This window comes from Melanerpes formicivorus, unplaced genomic scaffold (assembly GCF_026170545.1).
Source record: "Melanerpes formicivorus ecotype bairdi unplaced genomic scaffold, bMelFor1.0.p_v2 SCAF_136, whole genome shotgun sequence".
In the NCBI taxonomy this organism is placed as follows: Eukaryota; Metazoa; Chordata; class Aves; order Piciformes; family Picidae; genus Melanerpes; species Melanerpes formicivorus.
The window spans coordinates 953,524-969,257 of record NW_027142488.1 but is presented as its reverse complement, the minus strand read 5'-3'; the positions used below and the strand labels follow the sequence as shown (position 1 = coordinate 969,257).

At 48.5% G+C, this 15,734-nt stretch overlaps 2 protein-coding genes across 5 annotated transcripts in view; one reads left to right on the top strand and one right to left on the bottom strand.

Annotated features, from left to right (window-relative positions):
- LOC137456753 (Fanconi anemia group M protein-like) overlaps nucleotides 1-15,734 on the bottom strand; it is a 76,391-nt gene that overhangs the window by 51,223 nt on the left and 9,434 nt on the right. The gene's annotated exons all lie outside the window — the stretch shown is intronic.
- LOC137456761 (heme-binding protein 1-like) lies at nucleotides 1,433-14,126 on the top strand. The gene is made up of 5 exons (XM_068168366.1): nucleotides 1,433-1,692; nucleotides 5,762-5,853; nucleotides 7,283-7,424; nucleotides 8,510-8,693; nucleotides 9,510-14,126. The coding sequence occupies exons 1-5, from the start codon at nucleotides 1,467-1,469 to the stop codon at nucleotides 9,679-9,681; spliced, it is 816 nt and encodes a 271-aa protein (XP_068024467.1). The 5' UTR covers nucleotides 1,433-1,466; the 3' UTR covers nucleotides 9,682-14,126.

The following is a 15,734-nucleotide window of genomic DNA, read 5'->3' as shown; positions in this document are numbered from 1 at the left end:
TGATCAGAACTGATTTTAGGAGGTGTACATAGGGTGAAGGTGACAGAAATCCAACCATATATCCCAGTGTAATCATTGGAGTGAGTGTTACTAATAAAGGACTAAGAGGAATCATAGAACTGTTGAGGTTGGAAGAGGCATTTGAGATGACCACACCTAACCACTCACCTAGAGCTCACTATCCCACCACTGCTGCTAAACCACTGCCACTACACCATGTCCCTCAGCACCACATCCACATGTCTTTTAAATGCCTCCAGGGATGGTGACTCCATCGCCTCCCTGGGCAGTCTGACTCAGGGCTTGACAACACTTTCAGTGAAATTTTTTTTCCTAATATCCAACCTCAGCCTCCCCTGGCACAACTTGAGGCCATTTCCTCTTGTCCTGTGACTTGTTGCATATGAGAAGAGACCAACCCCCAACTGGCTCCATACGCGTTGGAGGCATAGAGGTTGATGAGGTCTCCCCTCAGTCTCCTCTTCTCCAGTCTAAACAACCAGAGGTCCCTCAGCTGCTCCTCATAAGACTTGTGTTCAAAATGAAGAGATGAAAGGGAAAAAGATGACTCATAAAATGATGGATAGATGGATCAGCTAGGAAAGCATGAGAACAAAATGAGAAGACACAAAACCCAAACTTCTTGAAGATCTCTAATGCTTGGAACCTTGAACAGCACATGAGCTGGCATCTGCAGCTTTAAGAAGAGGCTGAGGGGAGACCTAGCTCTCCACAGCTCCCTGAAAGGAGGTTGGAGCCAGGTGGGGCCTGGCTGCTTCTTCCAGATAACAAGTGACAAGATGACAGGAAATACCCTCAACTTGCACCACTGGAGATTTAGGTTGGACTTTAGGAAAAAATTCTTTCCTGCAAGAGTGGTCAGGCATTAGAACAGGCTACCCAGGAAGGTGGCAAGTCACCATCCCTGGAAGAGTTCAAGAAATGTGTGGACATGGTGCTTTGGGACACGGTTTAATGGTCATTGTAGTGTTGAGTTGATGGTTGCTCTCAACGATATTGGAGGTGTCTTACAGATGAAACAATTCTGTGACTGTGTGGTCTAAGAGTTGTGTACAGGGAGATGTTAGGCTCTGGCTGGATGCAATGATGTTCCGGTCTTTTCCAAGCAGGTGATCTATGATTCGGAAAGGATAGAGAGCAGCAAGCCTGCGAGCAGAGGACACTTGTTGAAGCTACAGACCAGCCAGCCCGCGAGCAGACACCACTTGTTGGAGCTCAGCTCAGCGCAGTTCACCTCTGTGTAGCTCATCTGAGCTGTATCAGCACTACCCGGTGCCGGCAGCTCAGTCAGGCACTGCCACACCTCCCTGCTCTCCGTCCCTCCCCCCCGGCCGGGCAGAGGCGGGGGCCAGCCCCCTTCGCCTTCAAATCCCCGGGCAAGGCAGAGCCGGGTGAGCCCTTCATAAGGCAGAGGGAGGCGGCAGGGCTGGGCACAGCTCGGCAGGATGGAGACGGGCACGGGCGGGTGCCGCATGAGCGGGGCGGAGCCGGCGGCCATGATCACGCTGGAGGAGCTGGGCGGGCTGGCGGAGGAGAGCCCGGACTCCGCGTACCACAGCAACGGCAGCAGCCTGGAAGAGGAAGCCGAACGCATGGAGGATGAGGAGCAGGAGCGGCTGCTGAGCTACTGGCAGAACGTGGGCAGAGGGCACCAGGTGGACGTGCCCCGGGGTAAGGAGCGGGACGGGGCGGGCAGCGCTCAGGGCAGGGCTAAGCCGCTTTCCGCCCACGGCAGCCCGCTGGGATCGGGAGGATTATGCAGGGAGGCAGTTCCGAGCTTACCGGCACCTTCCCGGGGACTCCTGACCTTCAGCACCGCCGCGTCCCTTCTGGTGCTGCCCAGGTGGTAACTCGTGAGGGTTGCAGGGGGCACTGGAGTGGTGCTGGCAGGAGCCTGCGGTGCCACTCGCAAGCCATCCCTTCCCTAGAGAGCCCGAGAGCCTGCCCGGGGGTCTGGCACCCGGAACATCCCCTGCAGGGGCTGCGGGGCAGAACGGCTCTCAGCTGCCTCCTCGGCTACCCCTTGGCCAGGCCAGCTGCAGGGTCCCACCAGCCAGCAGCGGTGAGGTTGGCTCAGGTACGCCTGGTGCCTGCAGGAGCTGTGTGGTGATAGAGCAATGAACAGCCATCAGACCTCTGGACACTGCTGATACAAAAAGCCTGAGGTAAAACTCTGCACAGGGCGATTCTAAAGCTTGTAGACAAGCAGCTGGAGTAGCAATGGCTTGACCTGTTCATACTGATGATTAAATCCTGATTAAATATTGAACCGACTACCTGCAAAAGCAGCCTCCTTCAGAGTATCTCCTGTAGCTACCCAAAAGTTTGGCTCTTTAGAGAAGACACATAAAGGAGAGTACACCCTGCTGTCCAACCATGCCTAGAGGTCCCACCTCATCTCCACTGTGTTTTAACAATGAAATTTCATACCCCCATCAGGTACTAAGAAAGGCAAGGTCCCTCTGAACAGAGTTCTCACCTGGCCTTGTCCTCCCTGTCCCCTCAGAAGGGGTCTTTGGCTGCCCTGTGCCAGCAGTGCCATCCTGTAATTTCAGTGCATCAGATCTAACAGCTTCAGGTTCCACAGGGGTATACACAGGGGGAAGTGAGGTAGGTGAAGAGAAAGGGAGGTAGGAGAGAGAAGGTCCCAGTTTAACACACACAATAGTGAGGCATGAACATATTCCTCAGGAGTAGCTTAATGGAGCAGAGGACAAGATTCATTCCCACAAAATGATCAGGTATTCTGACCCCACTGACACTCCTCTGATGAGGCAGGACATCAAGTTGAGGAAACAATTCCAAAGGAGCATTTCAGCACGTTTTAGTTACTCCGTTATGAAAGGTTGACTTTGTAACACCAAGAAAATGGTCCAAAACCTAAAAAGTGTTTTATCCCCTTCAGGGGCTCTATGTCAGGAGCAAACTGCATCTCAGCTGTTACAGCCTAAGAGCAGCCCACATGAGCTTGTATGGTCCATCCAAAGTTCAACATAGCCAGCCCCCTTGAGCCTCAACACAGTGAGGTAGAAGGAACAGAGATGGCTTCCTGGGAGGAAGAACCCTTCCTGTAACAGGGAGCAGACCACATCTCTTGCCCAGTGTGCTCCATCCAACAGGCTGCTGTCACTGAAGCCATGATGAGAGAAAACACCAGACCTTTACTTGGTCCAGATTAACTGTCAGCCTGATAACTGCAGACAGAGATATTAACAACAGGACTTGTGTGCCCTGTAGTCTAGTGGTCAGCAAGAGAACATTCCACAAGCAAGCTCAGGAAAGCTGCTAGCTTGCTAAAGCATAAGGTTGTCTAAGACAGTGTGCACAGCAGCATGATCTGAGCTCAAGTATTCTGGCTCCAGGTGAAGCTTTAGATCTTGAATTACAGGGGGATTTCCACCAACTCCCATGTACCTCCCTTGCTGGAAGCAGCACCAGGCTTTGCTGGTACTGAGGCTGCTGGACAGCCAAAGCCTCTGGGATCACATGGGCAGGGATGACAGAGCCTCCATCACTGGCTCATCCCCTAGGTGCAGCCTCATGCTGAAGCCCACAGCTGCCCAGCACTAAAACTTCCTTCCACAATGGTGCTTGTAGACACCTTGAGAGCTGCTGCTTCTTGGATCTCTCCAAAGGACACATCTAGTGGTTCTACTCAGCATGAAGACTTGGGGTACAGCATCACAAAGACTATTTGCTCTCCTTTAGAATAACAAAGCTCTGTGTGCACGCACATTATGGCCATAGCTGAGGAGTGCATCCCACTGGAGCAGCACTCCCAGCAGGTCTGGTCAGGCACAGATCAAGGATCAAGACATGCAACAATTTAAATACTGCTCAGCCCTGAACAAGTCTTGTCACGTGTCCCTTATTTACACAAACCCTCTTGTAAAGCTTTGTCTCTTCCATAACACCTACTCATACTACCAACTCTAATCACTATTTTGACATTTAATTAAATCAAGACTTCCCCTAGCTACAGTGCTACAGCTCCCAGAGAGGATTCCCAGATCCTGGAGATTGGAAGAGACCTCTGGAGATCATGCAGCACAGTGCCCCTGCCACAGCAGCCTGCCCAGGATCACAATGTCCAGCTGGGTTTGGAATCTCTCCAGAGAAGGAGACTCCACAAACCTCTTTGGGCAGCCTGCTCCAGGGCTCCAGCCCCCTCACATCAAACAAGTTTCTCCTCATCTTTGGATGGAGTTCCTGTTTATGCCCCTTGTCCTATTACTGGGCACCACTGACAAGGGTCTGGCCCCATCCTCTTGCCCCCCACAAATCCTTTACCTCTTGCTGATCATTAAGAATATGCCCTCTGAGGCTGCTCTTCTCCAGGTTAAACCACCACAGGTCTCTCAGCCTTTCCTCCTCACAGAGATGCTCCAGGCCCCTCAGCATCTTCCCAGCCTTACTGGACTCTCTCCAGTGGTTTCCTGTCTCTCTTGAACTGGAGAACCCAGAACTGGACCCAGAACTCCAGATGTGATCTCCATAGGGTAGAGTAGAGGGGGAGGAGAACCTCCCTTGACCTACTGGCCGTCCTGTTCTTACCTCATCCTGCTTTGTGCTGTCACACCACTATTCAGGCCGGTAAGCCTGGACTGAGAGGTGGAACTCAGCTAACTCACTTGCTTTTGGGGGGAAATGATTTTAAGAGTTGTGCAGGTTAAAAGATTTACAATTCAAAATTGATATATTACAAACACATACTATAATACTTATAAAACAAACCAAATGTGCCTGACAGGCAGGCTTTCACTCACTGAAGAATAAACCTCCTTAAAAGACATTCATTAAGTGTAATTCCAACCCTGTGCATTAAGATGGAAGAAAGAAAAGGGGAAAAAAAACAACCAAACAAAAAAACCCCAACAAACAAAAACCACCAAAAAAGCACCACCCACATTTATCAACAAAGGAATCTAAAACCAGTAAACTTTTCTAGAGTCCTGAAATGTTTCCAAGTTCTTGAACACTCCATGGAAAATTCACTGCTGAAGCCTAATATCCTTTTATTTCCCTCTCAGCCTCTAAAGAGATCTATTTTAATGTCAGTTATCACTTAGATTTTACATGTTTCCCAAGGACATCTTTTCAAACCCATTTAAAATGCAGCCCAGAGCAGCTTTCTCCTTTTCATTAGGAGGATCTCCACCATGCCAAATAGCCTTAAAGCTAAAACTACTGGATGCCAGGAGATGGAGGTTTGATTCTCAGCTCAGCTCCAGATTTACTCAGTGACCTTGGCCAAGTTAATTCTCCTGCATCTTAATTCCCTGAAGCATGGATAATACTTCTCCTCCCACCCCCCATCCTGCATTTTCCACTCAAGATCCTGAGTTACTTAAAACATTCCAGATAGACTCTTCTTTCAGCTGAAGCTTCAGCCCTTGCCATGCCTGTCTGATAAATATCACGAGGTAGCATCCAGCCTTTCAAACACAGCATGTGACAGTTCACTTGCTCATCCTCTCTCAAAGCCCTCCATCACTTCAGCTTTGGAAGCCAAGGGATAAACTCTCCTGGAATAGAGTTTTTCCATCCCTAAGACCAACCTTATATCCAAAGGTTCTGAGCCTCTCCCTTAAGGATCAACTTTTAAGCAGAACTTATTTATGAATTGCAGTTAGAATTAAAGTGAAGGCAACCACAGCTGCAAAGGTACCCAATCCAACCACATTTCAATGGCAAATCTAAATGTCATGCTTATTTCTCCAGCCTGTGTTCTTTGTTGCAGACATGGCAGAGCCCATCCAGCAGCTGACTAGAAACAACAGTCCCCAGGAGAGACAGACCATCCCCTTCACTCTGATCCAGCGCAAAGAAAAGGTACTGCCTCCCATCCCAGCCGGGTTCTTGGGACCCACACCTGGCTTCCCAAAACAGCTTTCACTGGGAAAACATCTTCATCCTTCAGGATTTTTAATATCAGAATCATAGAGTTGTTTTGGTTGGGAAAGTCCTCTAAGATCACTGAGTCCAACCATCAACATGGGGGAATTTCCATGAAATTGTGGAATTATTATGGTTGGAAGAGACCTTTAAGACCATGGAGTCCAACCATGAATCCAGCACTGCCAGGTCACCACTGAACCATGTCCCAGCACCACATCTCCATGGCTTTGAAACCCCTCCAGGGATGGGGACTCCACCACTGCCATGGGCAGCCTGGGCCAAGCCTTAACCCTTTTGGGGAAGAAATTGCTCCTCACATCCAACCTAATCCTTTCCTCCTGTCATAGATTCAACAAGGTTGGAATCACACACAGAATCACTAAGGTTGGAAGAGACCTCAAAGATCATCAAGTCCAACCTGTCACCACAGACCTCATGACTAAACTATGGCACCAAGTAACACATCCAATCCCTTCTTGAACACCTCCAGGGATGGTGACTCCACCACCTCCCTGGGCAGCACATTCCAATGGCTAACAACTCCTCACCTCCTGCCTAAACTTCCCCTGGTGCAGCTTGAGACTGTGTCCTCTTGTTCTGGTGCTGGTTGCCTGGGAGAAGAACTACCCTTCACGTAGTTGTAGACAGCAATAAGGTCTCCCCTGAGCCTCCTCTTCTCCAGGCTAAACAATTTCAGCTCCCTCAGCCTTTCCCTCTCACTTGTTCCTTTGGAGAAGAGACCAACCCCCACCTGGCTCCAACCTCCTTTCAGGGAGTTGTAGAGAGTCAGGTGGTCTCCCCTCAGCCTCCTTTCTTCAGGCTCAACTACCCCAGTTCCCTCAGCTGCTCCTCATTAGACCTGTTCTCCAGACCCTTCACCACCTTTTTTGCCCTTCTTTGTTCTCCTGGTTGTCCACCTGAAGTAGTTGATGTCTTTATGCTAAAAGTAAAGCACCAAAATACCACAGAATGCTTTGGGTTGGAAGGGGCCTTAAAGACCATCCAGTTCCAGTCCCCCTGCCGTGGGTAAGGACACTTCCTGCTACACCATCTTGCTCAAGGCCCCATCCAACCTGGCTTTGAACAATTCTAGGGTTGAAGTCTCCACATCTTCTCTGGGCAATCTGTTCCAGTGTTTCACCACCTTCATGGAGGAGAATTTCTCCCTAGTGTCTAAGCTCAGTTCAGCTTTTCCCAGTTTGGAGCTATCACCCCTCATCCTGTCATTCCATGCCTTTGTCAGAATTGCCTCTCCAGCTCTCCTAGAGAGAAAGCTCTTCTAAGCTATTTGATAGTTTGACTTTCCTGGTTGCCTGTGTTTTTAGGCAGTTAAACTCCAAAGTCATTCTCCTCCTGTTTGCAGCTGGGAGATCTGCTGTACGAGAAGCGCCAGTACAGGAAGGCCAAGTGGGCTTGCATAAAGATGAAGGAGAAGCAGTATGAGCAGAGTATCTGCCTAGGCTTCATGAAGCTCATGAGGTACATTTGTGAGCAGAACTCCTCAGGTAAGTGGTGCACGATTCTACAGTCTAATTAAAATGTTAAATTTAATCATTAGCTCTTCCTTTTAGTAGCTCCCTCTCTATAGGGACATGTTCCTGTAGTGCAACCCTTCCAGCAGTGCCCTTCTGGCTCCAACCTCATTTCAGGGAGTTGTACAGAGCAAGGAGATCTCCCCTCACTCTCCTTTTCTCCAAATGAAACAACCCCAGGTGCCTCAGCAGCTTGTCACAAGACTTGTTCTCCAGACCCTTTACCAGCTTCATTGGCCTTTTCTAAACCTGCTGTAGCCCCTCAATGTCCTCCTTAGAGTGAGAGGTCCAAAATTGAGCCCAGTACTCAAGGTGTGGCCTCACCAGTGCTCAGTACAGACAGTCCCTGCCCTGGTCCTGCTTTCCATACTATTACTGAGTCAGGCCAGGATGCTGGTGGTCTTCACACTGGCTCATCAGCCTTCTGTCAACCATCACCCCTTGGTCCTTTCCCACCAGGCAGTTTCCAGCCCCTAAGTACCACTGACACAAAGTCAGCTTACAAAATAAACACAAACCTCTTGAGGGAAAGAGGTGAAGGCAAACTCAAACTCCTTGCCCTACATGAAGACAGCAGAGCTCACCAAATAGCCTATATTTTGGAGACACATCCACATCACATGTGCAGGTATTAGAGAGTGAGAGATATAGAATCATAGAATTGTTTGGGTTAGAAAAGCCCTCTAAGCTCAGTAAGACCAACCATCAACCCAATACCACCACAGCCATTAAACCATGTCCCAGGGTGCCATGACCACATCTTTCTTGAACACCTCCAGGAAAGTGGCTCCAGCACCTCCCTGGGCAGCCTGTTCCAACCACTCTTTCAGGAAAGAAGTGTTTCCTTATGTCCAATCTAAACCTGGCACAACTGCAAGCCATTTTCTCTCGTTCCAGCACCTGATACTAGGGAGAAGACCAAACCCCACCTCACTCCCGCCTCCTTTCAGGGAGTTTTAGAGAGCAGTGAACTCTCCTCCCCATAGCCTAATCTCTTCTGCAAGGCATAGCAAAATGCTGCTTGTAGTTGGATACACAAGTTCCATGTGTCTCCTCAGGCCTGTACTTGGGAATAACCATCCCCATTGTGACCATCGTGCACACAAACGAGTCTCAGTCAGAGATGACACAGTCAGTGACAGTAGCCTACTACCTACCTGAAGTGCTGCAGGATGAGCCACCTCATCCTTTTGACTCAGACATCATCATTGAAGAATGGCCTTCTACCATTGTTTATAGCAGGTAAGAAACTCTTTAGTTGTGTTGAGGGACAAATGGTGAGGAGATGGATTCTTCCATTTGGGTATGCTGCAGCTTCTAAGAAAGGTTTAAAGGAGGTGAAGGTCTAAATGGTTTCATCTGAAGAGAAAAACTTGATTTTGACTACTTCATAGAATGGTTTGGGTTGGAAGAGACCTCAAAGACCATCTAGTTCCAACGTCTGGCCATGGGCAGGTATACCTCCTACTAGACTAAGCTGCTTAAAGCCCCAGCCAGCCTGGCCTTTTAACACCTCCAGGGCATCTATGACATCCCTGGACCTGTTTTATCAAACTGGGATATTCAGGACATAATGGTACCAATCTACCTGCTACAAGGATGCACCCATGAATCATAGAACTGTTGAGGTTAGAAGAGACCTCTGAGGTTGTCCAAGTCTAACCTCTTGCCTAGAGGTCACAATTCCACCACAAGGTGTAATACCACCTGAAAACAGACTGTATGGTTGGGAACAAGGCAAATATCAGTGGAAACACTGACGAAACCTGGTATCTGTTTGAGATCAATCACAATCATAGCATCCTAGAGAGGTTTGGGTTGGAAGGGACCTTAAAGATCATCTAGTTCCAACCCCCTGCCACGTGCAGGGACATCTCCCAGCAGACCAGGTTGCTCAAGGCCCCATCCAACCTGGTCTTGAATACCTCCAGGCTCGGAGCCTCCAGAGTTTCTCTGGACAACCTGTTGCAGTGAATCAGGTTAGAGTTTAGAGTAATTTAGAAGCAAGTACTTGTGGGGTCTATTAAAAAGAACTTGATATGAAGTTGGTTGTTGCAGGAGCTTCAGAGGCATCACCAATGAAGACTCTATCATGAGAGAAATTAACTTGCTGGCAGCAATCCTGGAGAGCCCCGAGCTGTGTCTGCAGGACACGTTCATCATCGCAGGCTACACAAACCCAGCCGCCGCCAACCGACACAACGAGATCTGGTTCCTGCAGAGACCATGACCTGCTCCTGCTGCTTGGCAGCCACACCAACCAGCTCTGCTTTGCTGGCACTCTCACAGGTGAATCACATGAGTCTACATGTCCAACCCTCCAAGATGTTAGCAATGTGGCTCTGAGCCAGGAGGTGGCTCCAAGTTAAGTGTCCCACAGAGGTAACACCTCACCCATACAGGTTCCTACAGTGACTTTGACAGGTTGTACACAGTTTGTATGGAGATTTTTAGCACTTTAGGACTTAGGTCGCATTTTGTTTTGTTTTTACAAGATAAGGGAGACAGAAACCTCTCTCCTCATCCACTTCTTAGCATCTCTAGACTGCTTGGAGCTGGGGGAAGTGGTAGGGGTGATCCTGCAGCCCTCAGCCTGACCTGCTCTGGGCACCCAGTGCTGTCCCAGGCATAGAAAGGCCCTGTTGGGGCGTTCAGTAGGACACAGACATTGAAACCACCTCACACATGCAGGCTAGGCTTTAGAAAATGAATAGTCAGGTCTTCATTTGTGAGGAGCACTACCAGATTTAGTCTACTGGAATTAACCCAAGGAGCAAGAGCAGGCCAGTGCTGACTGCTTTTAATGCCCATCTGTGGAGCAGAGATTGCTCATGCTTACCTCAGAAAGCATTCAACCAAAGTTCTTCTCACCTGCTTGCTTGGTCTCTTCTCATGAACAGTCCTAATACCCATTGAAATGTTGATAGCAGAAGACACAGGTCCCCTTAACCACACTGACAGCAATCCCATCACTAAGCTGGGCATTCCTAAGCAGAAAGTGGCTGCTCTCAACCATTCGGCTTTCTGAACTTTCTTCTCACAGCTTTGCCAGATGTCAAAAGCTGCAGCTGAAGTAATTTGTTAGGACTTTTTAGACCCTTCTGGTAGTACTACACTATTAATGTCATGATATAAATCTTTCACTGAAACAGAGAAAAAAGAAACACAACAAATCAGCTAGAAGTGACCTGAGCAGGCCACTCAAGGCCTAGCACAGTTGTGTTTTGAGCATCTCCAGGGATGAGGAGCCCATAACCCCTCTGGGCCTTCTCCCAGTATTTGACCACCCTCACTGTGAGAATTTTTCTTCCCCAAAATGTTGGTTTTTCTGTTGCAGTTTGTTTCTTTTACCCTCCACATAAGTAGACAGCCACCAGTCTAGGAGGCCATGACTGCAAGAGAAGCCCCCAGAGAAGGTCTGAAGACAGCCCATGCTTGGCTGTTCACCAATTCAAGAGCACCTACTACACTTTACAAGTAGGTTAGCACACAGGTTTGCTCTCAAAAATCCCTTCCCAAAGGTCCCTCTCACAGGTATGACAGGAAAAGTTAATTTTAATGGAAGAAAATATATTTTTATATAAAGCTTCCTTAAGTATATCACCAGCATTATTTATTAATCAATCACAGCATCTAAGCTTTAAATAGACTTGTAGAATGGTTTGGGTTGGAAGAGATCTTTAAAGGTCATCTAGTTCCTACCCCAAAAGAAACACAAAACTAGAACTTTTGTGTTGTTCAGATACAAACCTGCAACCACAGCCAGCTGTCTGCTAGGTTACAGTAAAGCTAATTGGCCAACAAAATGGATTTGTGGAACACCTCTGGCCGAGTAAACACGCAGGTCTCCTGAACTTAAAACCTAGTTCCCCGAGGCTCCCTGCTCACAAACTGACTTGATGCTCAATCTCTTGCCGAGCAGCACAACCAGAGGGTACCAGCTGGTCCTGCTGAGTGGAACCAAGGTGCCCTCTGGTGGTTGCTGCCTGCAGGGATTCCAGGAAAGACATCAAGGGGAAGGAGGAAAGAAAATACACAGAGAAAAGTTTGTGGGGGGGCAAAAAATGCCACAGTCCTCACGTTCTTCTTCTGAATCACACACAATCAAAGAATCACAGCATGGTAGGGGTTGGAAGGGACCCCTGGAGATCATCAAATCCGACTCCCTTGCCAAGGTAGGGTCACCTAGAGAAGGTCACACAAAAAACACATCCAGGGGGGTTTTCAGTGTCTCCAGAGATGGAGACTCCACCACCTCTCTGGGCAGACTGTCCCAGTGCTCTGTCACCCACAAAATAAGTAAGTTCCTCCTCATGTTTAGATGGAACTTCCTATGTTCCAGTTTGTTCCCCTTGCCCTCTCACTGGGCACCACTGGTCCCATCTTCCTGATACCACCCTTTAACTATTGATCAGCATTGATGAGATCCCCCCCTGCAGTCTGCTCTTTTTCAGTCTAAAGAGCCCCAGTTCTTTCAATCTTCCCTCATGAGTTGTTCTGGTCCACTCTATGATTCTATGCTGAGCTGGTCAGATACTCTGAGATGGTTCAGCACAGACAGCTTAACTGGTTGTTAAGCTGGGAGACAGGAATCTCAAAGGCTGTGGGTTGGGGGCTCTTCTTCCAACCAGGAGACCATCAAACCTGGTCTGCGCCAGGCAACAGCACAGTGGCCATATCTAGGAACCACTTGGATGTGCCAAGCTAAATACACATCAAAGTATTCACTAGAGGAGATAATGAATATACCTATTCATGTCTGATGTTACTCTCTTTCGTCAAGATACAGGATCACAGGCAGAAGGGAAAACTAATCAATATGTTGAGTTATTTCCTGTCTGATTTGTATTTATCTTGCTTGCTTTATTTCCTGGCTGGAAATACCAGCCAGGAGTAAAGTGAAAGTTAATAAATGCACAGAAAATAACACAAGAAAGGTTTGAAAAAACAAAGTTGAAGAACCAGGGAAGCATCAAATAATAGGTTTGGGTTTGTCCTCAATCCCCCTCAAGGGTTTTATAAGCACAAACAGAACCACAATGTTTCACATTGGAAGGGACCCTCAAGAGTCATCTTGTGCTACCCTCCTGCAGTGAGCAGGGACATCTCCAACTAGATCAGATTGCTCAGGGTCCCATCAAGCTTGACCTTGAATGTCTCCAGGGATGGGGCTTCCACCAGACCTAGTGACCAGTTAGTGGCCATACAGGGTAGAAGTTTGGACTTGATGATCTTAGAGGTCTTTTTACAAACCTTAATGATTCTACCTGTGGGCAGCCTGTTCCACTACCCTCATCATGAAGAACTTCCTCCCAATGTCCAGTTGTCACCCTTGATAAGGTCTTGAGGCAAATTAAAGATGTTCCTGCAGTCTGATTGCTTTTGCTAGTCAGAGAAAGTATTTTAACACTTGGGCAACCACAGAAGTCCAGCAGTTCTTGAAGCAGTTAAATCCCCCCACCACAGAGTCCCACTTTGTACATACTCCATGTTCTAAACCTCTGCCTACATCTGATGTCTCCTTCTGTGACCCAGCTACTTGTGGGTATGTTAGAGAACCATCCTCATTATTGAAGTACCACAGTCAGGTCTTTATCTGAGTGTGCTGATAACTGCAGCAGTGTTTGGTGTTGTTTCATGTCAAACCATGACTTTCAGGCTAGTATTTATTTTGACTTCTAGTAGATGGCTTCTGCTGCTGAGAACTGAGAGTTTGAAGATACAATGTTCCATAGCCACAAAGTGTATCAGCTTTTGTAAGTGGCCCTCAAAGCCTGGGCTTGAAGAATTGTGGTTTGGCACTGACACACAAAGTTTATTCACAGATTCATAGAAGGGTTTGGGTTGGGAAGGACCTTAAAGATCATCTAGTTCCAACCCCTTGCCCTGAGCAGGGACACCTCCCACTAGAGCAGGTTGCTTAAGGCCTCATCCAGCCTGGCCTTGAACACCTGCAGGGAGGGGGCATCCACAACCTCCCTGGGCAACCCATTCCATTATCTCACCACCCTCACCATTACTCAAGTTAGAGCAGGGAATGCCAAGGAAACATCACAATTACTCAAGGATGTCATCTCAGAAAGCTTGACAGCATCACCTCAAGCATGACTACCTTCTGTTCTCAGAGCAGGTATTTTATTATCCACCTCTGGCTCATTAAGCAACTCTAACTCATGGATTTTCCTTTTTTGAAGTAATTCCCACTATTCAAACAAGACAATAAATCAGAATTCACTCATATTTCACAGAATCCCAGCATGGTGGGGGTTGGAAGGGACCTCTGGAGATCATCCAGTCCAACCCCACTGCCACAGCAGGGGCACCCACAGCAGCTTGCCCACAAGATCACAGTGTCCAGGTGGGTCTGGATTCTCTCCAAAGGAGAGCTTTCTGGGCAGCCTGCTGCAGGCCTCTGCACCCTCAGTTTGTGGAAGATGGAAGGCTGCAGGCTCAGCAGATGAGTGCTGTCCTGCATACTATGTATCTTTCAAATCAGCATTAGTGCCTACAAAGTTGATTCCAGCTATTGTGATACTCAGGGCCTTGCTTATTGTATGGACAGACACGTCCCGTGGCCTGCGCCGTGCTGTCCGACACTGTCCCTCACTGTCCCTTGAGTGTTGTCTTGTTCAGTGGTGCTGTCTGTCAGAATTAAAGAGATTGTTTTATTGTGCAGAGTGCCCTGGCCTCTCCATTCTCCAATAGACACACAAGTTGCTGTTCTGATCTTGCACAAGCCACTGAAAGAGGGAAATGGGACTCTAAGATCTGTAAGATGCCCAAAAGAACTCTGAGATCCCCAAACTTAAACAGTTTTCACAGAATGCATCAGGTTGGAAGGGACCCTCAAAAGGCATCCAGTCCAAACACCCCCCCCCCCCCAATCAGGGCAGGGGACAACATCTGCAACTACTGCAGGTTGCTCAGAGCCATAAACAGCCTGACCTGCAATGATTCCAGGGATGAGACATTTCCCACCTCTGCAGGCAACCTGGGACAGGCTCTCACCACCCTCAGTGTCAAACATTTCTCCCTTCTTTCCAGTCTCTATCTCCTTTTACTTCAAACCATCACCCCTAGTACTGTCATAACAGGTCCTGCTCAGAAGTCTATCCTCAGCTTTCTGATTGGCTCTATAAGCACCAAAAGATCTCCCTGGAGCCTTCTCTTCTCCAGGCTCAACAACCCCAACTCTATCAGCCTGGTCTCACAGCATTGCTGTGGCCTCCTCTGGCTCTACTCCAATAGAGCCACGGGTATCTCCTGTGCTCAGGATATCTCCAGGGCCCCTTCATGTTTGACCCTGAATGTCTCCAGGGATGGGGCCTCAACCACATCCCTGGGCAACCTGTTCCAGAGTCTCACCACCCTCACTGTGAAGAGCTTCCTCCTAATGTTCAGCCTAAATCCACCCTGCTCCAGTTTCGAACCATTGCCCCTTGTAAACAGTCCTTCCCCAGCCTTCCTGGCTGCATTGAAATGCTGCTCTAAGGTCTCCCGGTAGCCTTCTCTTCTCCAGCCTGAACAGCCTGTCCTCATAGGTGAGGTGCTCCAGCCTCTGATCATCTTTGTGGACTCCTTCAACCCACTCCAGCAGGTCCCTGACCTTCCTGTGGTAGGGAGCTTTCAAAAACCACACAGTATTGCAACAAACACTTGGGGCTATGGATCTGTGTGCTGCAGGCAGCAGGTCTGCCAGTAACCTCCCTGCTCCCCACTGCAAGAGCCATCTGCAATCCCATTTTTGTACAGCATCCAGCCTGGTCTCCCACAGCAGCACAGCCTGGGACAGGACTGCTATCAGAACCAAGCTGTAGAAATACAGCACTTGGAGTGATGGACTTATTCTGCATTTGCTCCTAAATCCATGCCATTCAGAGCACACCTCACAACTGATTCTCGTGGCAAGGGACAAGGATAAGGAAACGCATAGGACAGGAACTTGTTTGATAGCACAAAAGGAAATGGCCTTAAGTTGCCCCAGAATATGTCTAGATTGGGCATGAGGAACAATTTCTTCCCCTTGAAGATTGTCAAGGCCTAGCCCAGGCTGCCCAGGGCAGTGACAGAGTCACCATCCCCAAAGAGCTTTCAAAGCCATGGAGATATAGTGGTGAGGGACCTGTTAGTGCTGGGTTAATGGTTGGACTTGATGATCTTAAGATATCATCAGCCTAAATGATTCTCTGATGCATGGTTGCAGTCACACCCTGATCTCAAAATGCTGAGCAGCCAATACATAGAATCAGGGTAAAAGGTAGAGCTGAACAGCTGGGCACACTC